This window comes from Alnus glutinosa, chromosome 13, assembly GCF_958979055.1.
Source record: "Alnus glutinosa chromosome 13, dhAlnGlut1.1, whole genome shotgun sequence".
Taxonomy (NCBI): Eukaryota; Viridiplantae; Streptophyta; class Magnoliopsida; order Fagales; family Betulaceae; genus Alnus; species Alnus glutinosa.
In genome coordinates, this window is record NC_084898.1 from 9,131,907 (window position 1) to 9,144,620 (window position 12,714).

At 35.4% G+C, this 12,714-nt stretch overlaps 1 protein-coding gene across 1 annotated transcript; it reads left to right on the top strand.

Annotated features, from left to right (window-relative positions):
- The first annotated feature begins 332 nt into the window (after nt 1-332).
- On the top strand, nt 333-4,212 carry LOC133854891 (vacuolar-processing enzyme). Its single transcript, XM_062291159.1, has 8 exons — nt 333-937; nt 1,912-2,068; nt 2,193-2,278; nt 2,669-2,868; nt 3,019-3,067; nt 3,146-3,346; nt 3,450-3,656; nt 3,757-4,212. The coding sequence occupies exons 1-8, from the start codon at nt 446-448 to the stop codon at nt 3,937-3,939; spliced, it is 1,575 nt and encodes a 524-aa protein (XP_062147143.1). The 5' UTR covers nt 333-445; the 3' UTR covers nt 3,940-4,212.
- Nucleotides 4,213-12,714: the final 8,502 nt, after the last annotated feature.

A 12,714-nucleotide genomic window follows, 5' to 3' on the forward strand; every position in this document is an offset into this window, starting at 1 on the left:
GAATTAACCGTCTACCGAACCGATACTCGCCCCTACAAAAATTGCATGTCATTATGTCGCGCGTCGAGTTTGGACTGTGTCGAAGTTTAAATATAAAGACTATATAAATTAACCTTAACCTTAACCAACCTATTTAATTAAGCATATCAAATTCTTCAACCCCAACTTTTTAATTTTGTATCGAATTTTCATGTACGTAAAAATTTGCCGGCCCTCCGCGAACCGCCTCAAAATTGGAATCAATCATCAATCATGGACCTGACATTAGAAAAGGTTGTACGGATACGTACAAGCTTCTTAAGCATTCGGAGGAAAACAAGGCATCACGCCAGACGCACCACCATATTATGGATGCCAATCCAAAAACTGGAAACTAAACGCAGGGAAACCAGGTGGAGAGTGTTGTTGGACCCACCTATGAACGCGTGTCAACCCATCAGTTTGCATGGCACCTCGCAACCGCCATTTTATACTCATGACTCACCCCCCCACCTTTTGTCATTCTCTGCCCACAGCTAGCTTCTATACCATAACTGGTTTTCTTGAACCGATTCTTCTAGCTTCCTCCATGGCGGTCCTGGTGAGCCCTGCTCTGTTGCTATTGGTATTACTGTTTTTCCAAGCTATAGGAGGTGGCCGAGCTCTTAGGATGGACCCGTGGGAGTTACCGATTCGAATGCCCACAGAGAAGGATGAACCGGAAGAAGCAGTCAGCACGAGATGGGCGGTTCTGGTTGCTGGTTCGTCCGGGTATGGAAATTACAGGCATCAGGCTGATGTATGTCATGCATATCAGTTGCTGAGGAAAGGTGGGGTGAAGGAGGAAAACATAGTGGTGTTTATGTATGATGATATTGCCACAAACGGATTGAATCCCAGGCCTGGGGTGATCATCAACCATCCACAAGGTGATGATGTATATGCTGGAGTGCCTAAGGTACCTGCCCACTCGATCAATACCTTTTTTTCTTAAATTTCTCTACTGTGTGTTTAATTACCTTTAATAATTTAGTATTATTCCTGATATTAAGTTTTATAAATTATTAAATTTCTCACACTTAAGTGTACATGTGTGAGCTCCTGCTTTGTCCAAGTAGCATGTTTTCTCCACTGGGTAGATTAAAAGAATCTCTGCATTTGAAGTCAAAATGCACTCAATTTGTAGTTAATAAATAGACAACAGTTACCATATGCATATGTTTTTCTTGTGTGTGTGTGAGAGCTCATACTTTGTGCAAGCTAAAGCGACAAACTTAGGTGTGGCCTTTCTTATATTTAAATATTTAACTAAATAATTTTATTTTTAAATTTTTCGTTTTGCGGTTTTCCGCAATTTTTTTTTTTTTTTTTTTTTTTTTTTTTTTTTTTTTTTTCCAAATGACCCGCAAAATTTATCTTTGTTAGGAGACATTTAATTTTAACATAGGTCATATTTATGTCATATTTTGTGTTGAGTTAAATATAATTATGCATGGTTGGTTTTTAATTTCATGTGTAACTTTTCATTTTTTTTTTCTTTCCCTCCTTAATATCTTGAAATTCAATTATTTGTATTTATTTTTTACCATAAGTGAGGCCTTAACTAAAAAGTACTGACTAACTTTTTTATCATAATTGGGGCCTTTATTAAAGAGTATTGACTAACCTTTTTGGATTTTTAATCACGGGCTTTTTTTTTCTTTTTTCTTTTAAAGGAAAACTTAATTATACAATCTTTATTTGGAGCCTTATTTAATTGGGGGCTTTAGACGATTGCCTAAGTTGATGAGCCGGGACTGTGTGCAAGAAGCATGTTTTCTCCACTAGGTAGATTAAAAGAATCAGTCAAAATGCACAAATCAATTTGTTCTTAGCTAGCCTCCATTAACTTGGATCATTGGACTGATCACACTGGTGGGATGATCATGGTAGGATTACACTGGTGAGAATGTAACTGCAGAAAATCTGTACGCTGTACTTCTTGGAAACAAAAAAGCAGTGAAAGGTGGAAGTGGGAAGGTTGTAGATAGCAAACCCAATGACAGGATCTTTTTGTACTACTCTGATCATGGAGGCCCTGGTGTTTTAGGTCAGTTGAATACAACTTGAGCCAACTTTTTTTCCCATTTTGGATGCTAAACCTGTATGCTTATGATTTGTTAAGTTTTTTAGTAGGAAATTGACCTCACTGCATATTTCTCATTTGGTTGTAGGGATGCCGAATATGCCTTTCCTTTTTGCGATGGATTTTATCGAGGTTTTGAAGAAAAAACATGCAGCTGGAACCTACAAAGAGATGGTAACTAAGGAGATCAACTCTGCCCCCTCTTTAGAATTTATGTGCTAAGTGTTAAATTACTACTTGTCTCAAAAGGTTAAGCCGATAAGAAGATGTAAATTTAATCACTTAATCAATACTTTAATATTCCCCCTCACGTGTGGGTTCAGACTTCCTTTTTAATAGGTAAGACTTAACACGTGAAATATTTAATTGAAATGGGAGGTAAATGATGGAGTCAAGGTTCGAACTCATAACCTTTAGCTCTAATATCATGTTAAATCACCACTTGTCCCAAAAGTTTAAGCTGATAGGAAGAGGTAAGTAGGTAAATTTAATCATTTAATCAATATTTTAATACTAAAATATTTAAATGATTAATGTCAAAGGGTTCAATTGTGGTGAACTCAGGTTATATATGTTGAAGCATGTGAGAGTGGGAGCGTCTTTGAAGGCATAATGCCCCAAGATTTAAACATTTACGTAACAACGGCATCAAATGCACAAGAGAGTAGCTGGGGAACTTATTGTCCTGGGATGAAACCTTCTCCCCCTCCAGAGTACATCACTTGCTTGGGGGACTTGTATAGTGTTAGTTGGTTAGAGGACAGGTACGCATGCATCCTTGCATTTTGAAAGCCAGAGAAATAGAATTAAAGGAATTTCAATGCTTGATTCTTTTATAAATTTAATCATACTGTTGTAGTAGAATTGGATTCTTTAATCCCATAGAGAATTGATTTGTACTTGCTGACCTGCAGTGAGACTCACAATCTCAAAAAGGAAACAATAAAACAACAAATTCAGTGGGTAAGATCCACAACATTCGAATTCCCAACATTTTCCTCACAACTATGTGAAAGTTTAATTCAATCCTTTTTGGCGTAGGTAAAGAAACGGACTTCCAATTTCAACAATTACAATGCCGGTTCCCATGTGATGGAATATGGGAATAAAAGCATCAAAGCTGAGAAGCTTTATTTATACCAAGGTTTCGACCCTGCCACTGTGAACTTCCCTTCAAATGGTGGTATGCGCATGGAAGTTGTGAACCAGAGAGATGCAGAGCTTTTCTTCCTGTGGCAGTTGGTGAGCTTTTAGCCTCTTAAATTATTCTTCAGTATGCCTGCCCAGGAAAAAGAATTCTGATGTTTAATTATGTTGTCAATATGTGTTTGATTGGCCTTAACAGTACAAAAAATCAGAAAATGGATCGGAGAAGAAGAGAGAAATCCTGAAGCAGATAACAGAGACAATGAGGCACAGAGAACACTTAGATGGCAGCATGGACTTGATTGGAACATTTCTGTATGGACCACAGAGAGGTTCTTTCATGCTTAATACTGTGAGACAACCTGGTGTGCCGCTTGTTGATGACTGGGGATGCTTGAAGTCAACGGTAATAACAACAAATTCTTCTACATTTGATTTTGTGATCCGGTTTTAATTTGTTACTCTGATCAGCACTTAAACAGTGAAAATTGACTTGATCTGATCAGGTTCGATTGTTCGAAACATATTGTGGTTCTTTGACACAATATGGCATGAAACACATGCGTGCTTTCGCCAACATTTGCAATAGTGGCGTTTCTCAGGCCTCAGTGGAGGAAGCTTGCATGGCTGCTTGTAATGGCCATGACTCGGGCCACTTGCATCCTTCCAATCGAGGTTATAGTGCTTGATTTCAGAATAAATTCCAGTCTTACATAAATATGTCATAAAAAGGGCTACACTTTCAAAATGATACTTAATTATGCTTGTTTTTAAGCTTTTACTATATATATATCTATATATATATATATATATATCCATCGATCCCAACTTTATGCAATTTTGATATTAGGTTTTTAATTTCGATTATTAATTAGGTCCTCAGGTTTCTCTGATTTTAAATAAGACTTTCAGTTGACTTAAACTAGTTATCACATCATGCCAATCATAATTTTTGTTTGACACATCATATGCCAAAGGTAGATTTAATATGGGAAAGTTGGGTCGGTCATCTTTCTTTTTTTAAAAATAAAGAATAAGGATAAATGTATCATAAATTTTTGAATCCCTAAGCTAATGCGCGATCTAAAATCGATCTATACTTTTGTAAAAAATAAAGTTTTTCTCTTTTTAACTTTTTTACAAATTTGAAAGAGGTCCTTCAATCAGATTTCCATTCAATTTTTGGACAATAGTGTCACGTTACCATTTTTTTCCCAGCACATTAAAATAAGATTTTTTTTTGTTAATAATATTCTAAATTAAAAACTAAGAAAGGAAAATATTAAAAAAGAATGAAAAAAATGTCTCCCCACTACCATTCTCACCGTTGGGAGTACTCACTTGGGTTGGGAGGCCAAGTGTCTGAAATTTAGTGTCTCTGCGTTGTGACTGAAATTTTGTGTCTCTGCGTTTTGACAAAGAAATCTGAATTTGAGGTCCATAGGTCTTTCAGAAAATTAGGAGGTAGAAAGAAGTACACCAATTGTTCGAGAAATTTCCCGATAGACATGTGATTAGTTGGAGGCCCATAGAATGCATCAGAAACCATTGACAAGTCGTCCTCTTCTTCAGCATCTTCTGCAGCTCTTTTATCTTTATACTCATCACAAAAACCAGTTTTTCAATAAACCCACTATTTCGAGGAAGAAAAGATTGTTCCAAGTACAAGGTCCAATCGGAGTCACACTCGCAGTATAAGCCAGCACATCCATTTTCCTCTACTTTTTCTAAAGAGAAATGCTATCAAGAAAGAGAGATTTCTGTCACTCTACATGGACTTTGAGGGAATGATGTGTGTCTCTGTTTTTGGTGTTCAATAAGTAAGGTAAAATAGAAGAGTGCAGGGGTGGAAAAAAACAATGAAATTGACGTTTAGAAAGATTGCAAAGAAAGCAAAGTGCCTTGGAATTCTGTGTTTTTTTTTTTACTATGCTGGCTGATTATGGTAGGTAAGTTCCATTGTCATTGTAAAAAATTGCTCTTTAATTTCTTTGCTTACTCAAAACCATTTGACAAGTGAAAACACTAGGTGAGTTTTGGGGGAGTATTTCTTTTAGAAAATGGCAATAAAGGCTGGTTGGGCAACTCGGTAGCCAATCCCCTTGGATGATATGCATAGGTCTGCTCTTCCACAAAACGCGAAGACTCTATTCCAGCCACTCAAGGGAGCACCCCAAATGGGAGGATGGTGGTTGGTGACTTTTTTTTTTCTTCTTATTTTTTAAGATTTTTCTTTTTAATATTTTAAAAAATATATTACTCTAAGATGATGTGATAAATAATTTCAAGGTGAATGAATCATTAATGAGGCGAATCTCCATTCCTCATATAGTTTGTTTCTGGCCTCAGTCAAGTGGGGAGGGGGTGATGTATGCTAATTTTATAATGATCTAGTGGTTTGTTTGGTTTGAATATTATTCAATATTCTAATCGGATTTTATTCAAAAATTTGAAAACTCACATCCAACCCGAATAAAAATTCGGATTTAAATATTCTAATTTTCAAATTCCCTTATTCAAATGTAATGATTATTTCAATCATTTATCAACATTAATATCCATAACACCAATCATTATACACAACTTTTCGTACAATCCAATCATTTCCAATCACTTCCTACCATTAAAAAATACGTTTTTCCATTCTCAAAAATTCAACACCCAAACACAAATTCAAAAAGAATCTGTATTTAACATTTAAACACATTTTTACTGCCTCGAAATTTGCAAATAGATTCAAAATATTATTCTTATTCAAAAAATTCAGCACCCAAATGACCACTAGTCATTCCAAATTTAGTACTTTAAATTTTATATCTCACTATTTATTTTTTAAGTGAAATGCAATATATTAATAAGAAGTGGGAAATAATAAATTAATAAGAAATTAAATTACTTTGAAGATAGTAATGCTGAGGTGATAAATTTGACCTTAGAATACTTACTATAATTTTAAGAATATTAAAATAGAATTACTCTAAAAATTTAAAAGATTAATCTATTTAAATAATAAGTGACATAATGGAATATGATTATTGTTTTACGTGGGGGAGGGAGACAACTGTAGGGCAAAAATCAATGAGATTTGAGAATGCAATTCAGTTGTAAGAGAAAAAGACAAATATCCATTTCAAAATTGAACAATTTGTAATATTCTCTCCGACTAAAAATTGCATCAATGTCTTCCAACCCTTAAACTACCAAAAATTTGTAGTATTTTAAATGACAAAAATACCCTTAATAATTTTTTTTTTTTAAAAAAAGAATTAAATAACTTTTTAAAGAAGTAGTGACACCCACGATGTTAGTGGCCATGGGTTTTCATAAGATCTATAACGCTGTCGTGGGTCACATGTAACGCTTCCAAAATTAAATAATTATATTTACTTAACTTGAAGTGTTTTTATCAACCAATTAACTGGTAATTAGCTAATTTCACCACTCCATACTAGTAACCTGAGTATACTAAAATGAAAAAAGGAGGATAAATTGGTCTGAGATTTTTAAGAATAAACCTTTAGGACAGAATCATTTATCATTAATAATAGACTTAGAGCTTCCAAATAGACTTTACTATAAATTAACTGTTAACTACCAACTAACCAAACTTGATAATATGAGCCATTCACTTGACATCTTTGTCCCAGGGAATTTCTCACTCTACTACTTGGAACCTTGCTAACCTGATAAACACCAAGGAGTTTTATTGTAATGCCCCATATAAAAAGAAATGTTTTTATAAAAGATTAATCCAATCACACACCATCAAAAACAATTTTTGACAAAATGAAGAGAATACATTTACATTCATTTATTTCCTCCCCGAACGTTCTCCATGATTCTTGGAACTTTTGAGGCACCTTTGACGAACGTTTGCCATCCTTTCGCGAACGATCAAAGAAAACCCTAGCTGACGTAACCAACCATCCTTATCCCTTTGCGAATGATTGCGATTCCCACTAGGAACGTTCGCGATCCCTACCACAAACAATCGTTGATGTGTTATACTGTGTGTTAGAAAGTACATCCTACGCCTTCAACGTGTGTGTCAGATTGTAACATGAATGACCGCGGTCGTACGCCGAACGATCTTCTAACCCTAAAATTTACACGAACGTTTGCTATCCGTTTGAGGAATGTTCGCCAAATGACTAAATCAGTTGATTCTTATTATCTGCATTCCTTTCTCAGCACAATTTATTCTCCATGCACTTATTCTATCACATTTTTTTACTAGAGGAAAGATCTAGAGTGAGAAGATGAGTTTTGTTGATTATCCACTTTCATTGAGGTAACCCTTTTTTGCCTAATCCTTCTTTCATTTTGTTAAATGTTATGCTCTCTGCATTCTTTGCCTATAAATACCCCCTTACCCTACGTCTCTCAACACTATTTCTTCTCCATGGATTTATTCTATCACACTTTTTGATTAAAGGAAAGATCTAGAGTAAGAAGAGGAGTTTTGTTGATAATCTACCTTCATTGAGGTAACCTCTTTTGCCTAATCTTTCTTTCATTTCGTTAAATGTTATATCCTTATTGGCTCATTAATTTTTTTCACAATTTTCATTACATGCAAGCTTTATAGATTAATTTTATTTTCAAAAGAAAATGGCATTTTCAAAATATAAGCTTTTAACTACTCTTGGTTTTCATAATAGTCACAGTGAGGTGTTTTATAATGCCATTATTATGCTATTAGGAGCTTTGTTTAAGAACTAGCACGTTAGGTTTAGATTATCTTTAGATTTTCATGCATTCTGGTAATGCCAAACGTTTTCGGAGCTTTGCACAAACGTTCATCACCCATGAGACGAACAATTGTCCTTATTGCCGAACGTTTGAAGTATGTCAGAAATGCTGAAAATAGAGTTTTAGTTATAGGCTAAGGAGTGTTATTAATCTTAGATTATGTTTCGCAGTTGCAGGAACCTAGGATGTCATAGTTTACTTAACTTGAGCAGGAGCAGATGAGGTAAGTAAATACTTACAAAATTGAGTTCATAACAGATGCGATATGTCAGCTGACTGAGCATGATTTACTTTTCTTAAATGATATATTATAAGCCTATTAAATTTCCATAAGTATTTGATAATTGTTCCAAGACAAATATACTTTTTTATAGGAGTAGTATATGAACCATCTTATGGCATTGTATGACATGGTATACCAGTACATGCAGTAGAACAGTCATGAGGTTACTATTATGTGGGTTGTTTTTTATTGTCAAAAGTTTATAATGTGTTATGGTGGGCCTTGGATCCAATAGTTGTTTTGTGATCGGCGCACTATACTTGAATGAGGGTCATGATTACAGCTTTACTAGTAGCGTGGGACACCCGAGGTTGGACTCGGTTGAGCTGCTAGTATATGACGGTATTTGTACATATCCGGAGAACTGGTGTTGTACTACAGGTCCCTCGAGATAGTGCCAACTCTACCAAGAATGGGTTAATATTCTGGGTAGACCATATGAGACGAACTATGACATATACTTATACCAATATATTTTTAGCAATATTTCCCTTGCATTAAACTAGAAGTGTTGTCACCGAAATTATGCCTTGATAAATATTTTCAAAACAAACCATAACCTTTTAACGAGAGCATATAAATGGGAGCAATACTCATCATTTTTAAAAAAATACTCACGTTTATTGCTCCGTAATTAAAATTTGATTTTTAAAGCTTATTTCATAACCAGTCTTGTAATGATTTATTTAATAAGTCATAAACTTACTCAGTAATCTCCTCTGTCTTGAAACCCTTCAGTATATCGATAATTATCAGGTTAACCTTGGTTAGAGTTGGGAAGTTCGCAAGCATGAAGACACCAAGTAAATGGTCCCTTAGTATCGGGTTTGTTTAGATTGTAATCAATTTTTTATAACTCTCGGTCTACATTTGATGATTAGCATTATTTGAGGTTTAATTACTTTTATATTCTCAAATTTCATATTCTTCAGTTTTCCACTTTTCTTTCACTCTAATTAGTTCACAAAGAGTGGTTCCACTATGAAAAATAAAATAATGACTTCTAACAACCAAGTGTGTGTTTGTGTGCAACAAAATATCTTAAATGCGGAAAAATAAAAGAGACAAGATATTTGTTGACGAAGTGGAAACTCTGTGAAGAAAAAAATCACTCCGAGGCAACCAAACTCACGAACTCCACTATTTAAAAACAAAGCAAGTTATAAAGCACTCGTACTCACAAAACCTATTGCAGTAGTCATATCTTTATCTATAACACGAAGCTTATCATGAATGCTTCCTAACCAAGTCTCCTACTTGAAGGGGTTTTTGATGGAATTCTTTATCTTAGGGCCAACCCCTAAGATAGACTTCACACGAACAAGGAGCATACACGGGCAACGGCTTGAGAGCTAGCGGATCTTCAATTCTTCCTAAACACCCTCTCAAAGCTAAGAGAATTCAATACCGAATTCTGTACATAATACATGCCTAGAGCCCTCTTTATATAGGCTTTACAAATCCTTTTTAAACTCAAATTCGGAGTCTCTAGCACGCGCATCCGGACAGCAATCTTGGGCGTCAATCTCTTTCCGTCTGGATGGTGGGTCTTCTAGACGTTTCAATTGGCTGTCCAGATGTTCAAATTGTATAATTTTTTCTTAGCTTTCTAACGACACCAATTTTGTCTCAATCTGATACTCGAGCAGAGAGTTATGATAAAAACACTGAGACGTGTGCAGAAATCTTCTTCGAAACCTGAAAAGCGTCCAGACGGTTGCTGTTTCCCGATCTGTGTCTGAACATGAAATCCAATTTCTACTCGGATTCTGAATAGCTTGACCTAGCGTGACCTAGCTTCATGGACATCTTCTTAGAAACTTGTGACCATACATATGGCATGAAAATGAGACACTGTCCATATTACTTGAAGATTCTGAATAGAACCGATAATCCTGTTAAAAAGCAACCGTTACATAAAGTGTTTTTGTCTATCAGAATGTTGCCAATATAAAATACTAACACACTAGGCAATTACCAATTAATTGTTCTCAAAGTACTGCCAGTAACTCTCCAAGTTAAGTAAAACCATTACCTAATTTTGGAGGCGTTACATTTACAATGGAAGAGAAATAACTGCGTAAGTCAATGACTTGATAAGTAAATTATTACGAAAACAATTATGCATTGAGCCTTATTTGACAGAACACAACCTTGAAATATTAGACGTATGTTTTTCACAAATATAACGTGTATTGTCTTGGTTATTATGTCCTTAAAAATGTAGTTTGTTTTGAAGAAGTGATGAGGCATAATTCCAGTAACAATCACTGATATTTTGATGTAGGGAAATCATTATATATATATATATATATATATATATATATATATATATATATATATATATATATATATATATATATATATATATATATATATATATATATATATATATAACGTATTCATTTAATCATAGCTATCTTTCATATGGTTTATCCGAGTGCTTAACTCCTTCTTGGTAGAGTTTGTGTTGTCTTAAGCGACCTGTAATACAACACCAGTGCTCTAAATGTACGCATACCGTTATATACTATTAGCCCAATCGAGTCCAACCTCGGGTGATTCATGCTACTAGCAAAGCCGTAACCGTGACCTCATCTGTACATGATGTCCCATCACAAAACAACAATTGGATTCAAGGCCAAATATAAAAGAAAATCTCTATGACCATAGGGTCAAGTTCGTATAATAGTAAGCCTAGAGTTGTAATACAACACGTATTAGTGTACCATGTCATACGATGTGAAAAATAAAAATGACTTCTAATTTATCAAGTGTGTGATAGTGTGCAACAAAATATTTAAATTGTGAAATTTAAAAGAGACAAATATTTTGTTGACGAAGTGAAAACTCAATTAAGAGAAAAACCACTCTGAGGCAGCTAAACCCATGATATTCAATATTCAGATGACAAAGCTAATTACAAAGCAGTAGCACTCACATACCCTTATGTAGTGGTCGTACCTTGAACTCTGACATGTAACCCAACACGAACGCTTCCCAACCAAATCACCTACTTGAAGGAGTCTTCAATGGAATCATTTACCTTAGAGCTTCTCCCTAAGATAGACTTCTCACGAACACAGCAACAACACTTGGCAACGGTTAGAGAGTAAGCGGATTAGCACAACGACTCTTAAAATATTCTCTCTAAGCACTATGGAATTCACTACTGAATTCTTCCAAATAACATGCCTAGAGGCCTCTATTTATAGGCTATAGAAGACCTAAATCGACACTGATTCGGTTTTCTCTAGGCGGCGTCCAGACGGTAGCTAAGGGTGTTCGGACGGACAACTGTGCAATCGGCTTTCCAAATTCGCTGAAATTCTTTCCTGAATAAGGCCGCGTTCGGACGGTGTTGCCCTAGCGTCCAGACGATTACACTTCTACTGCACGCAATTTCCATAATAAGGTTTGAGGGCCCAGACAATGTAGACTGACGTCTGGACAGTTGAACGTCTTCTGCATGACTTGCCTTATCAAGGATAGCATTCGGAAGGAATAACCACGTCGTCCGAACAGTTGCAGCTGTCTTCCCATATCTGTGTTTGGAAAGGAAATCCATTTACTTGTCGAACGCTGAAAGGCATCCAGACGTGTTGCTGAAATGTCCGGACGGATGCAACTTGGAACAGTTTGAAGCTTCTGGACACAGAAGGGAGTCCGAACGGAAAGTTCTCGTCGACAGATGATGCTTTGACAGATGAGTGTCCAGGCGAAATATCACATCGTCCGAATGGATGCAAAGGACTTGAACTACACTGTCTTGAATTCTGCACAGAGTCTTCTTGAAGTACGAAACCGAGATGTAGACTCTGAATGTAACAACATCCCCTTATTAATAAGCATCATTAAATAGAAGTGATTTTGTCCAACAGAATTCAGCCAATCACAAACTAACACGATGCAAATATTGTTTATTTATTTTTAAGAAAATCATACATCATTTATCCATTTGAAATAATCAAACATGCTATAAAATTAGTAGACTCAGGACATATCATTTAGAAGAGTAAAGCATACTCAATCTGCTGACATATCACAAGCATGCTCAGTCTGTTGACATATAGTACGTTAAAGTGAAACCAATTCGTAAGCATTTATTTACCTTAATCGCTCATCCACAAATTCGGACATTTTGAACTCCCGCTATTGCGAAAAATACCCAAAACATTAAATATAATAATAATAATGAGAGTTCGAACCTATGCATGTAAGAACCTTAATAATGCTCTAGGTACTCCAATCTATCATCAAAACCCTAATTATTCATTTATGGTAACTGTTGAATGTTCAGTATTGAGGTCGAGTGCTCGCCTAGCAAGGGTCAAACGTTCGGTCAAATACAATGAACGTTTAATGGGTACCAAAATGCATGAAAAACTGAAAACTCCAACACAAATCACATTCAAGGTCAATCAAAGCT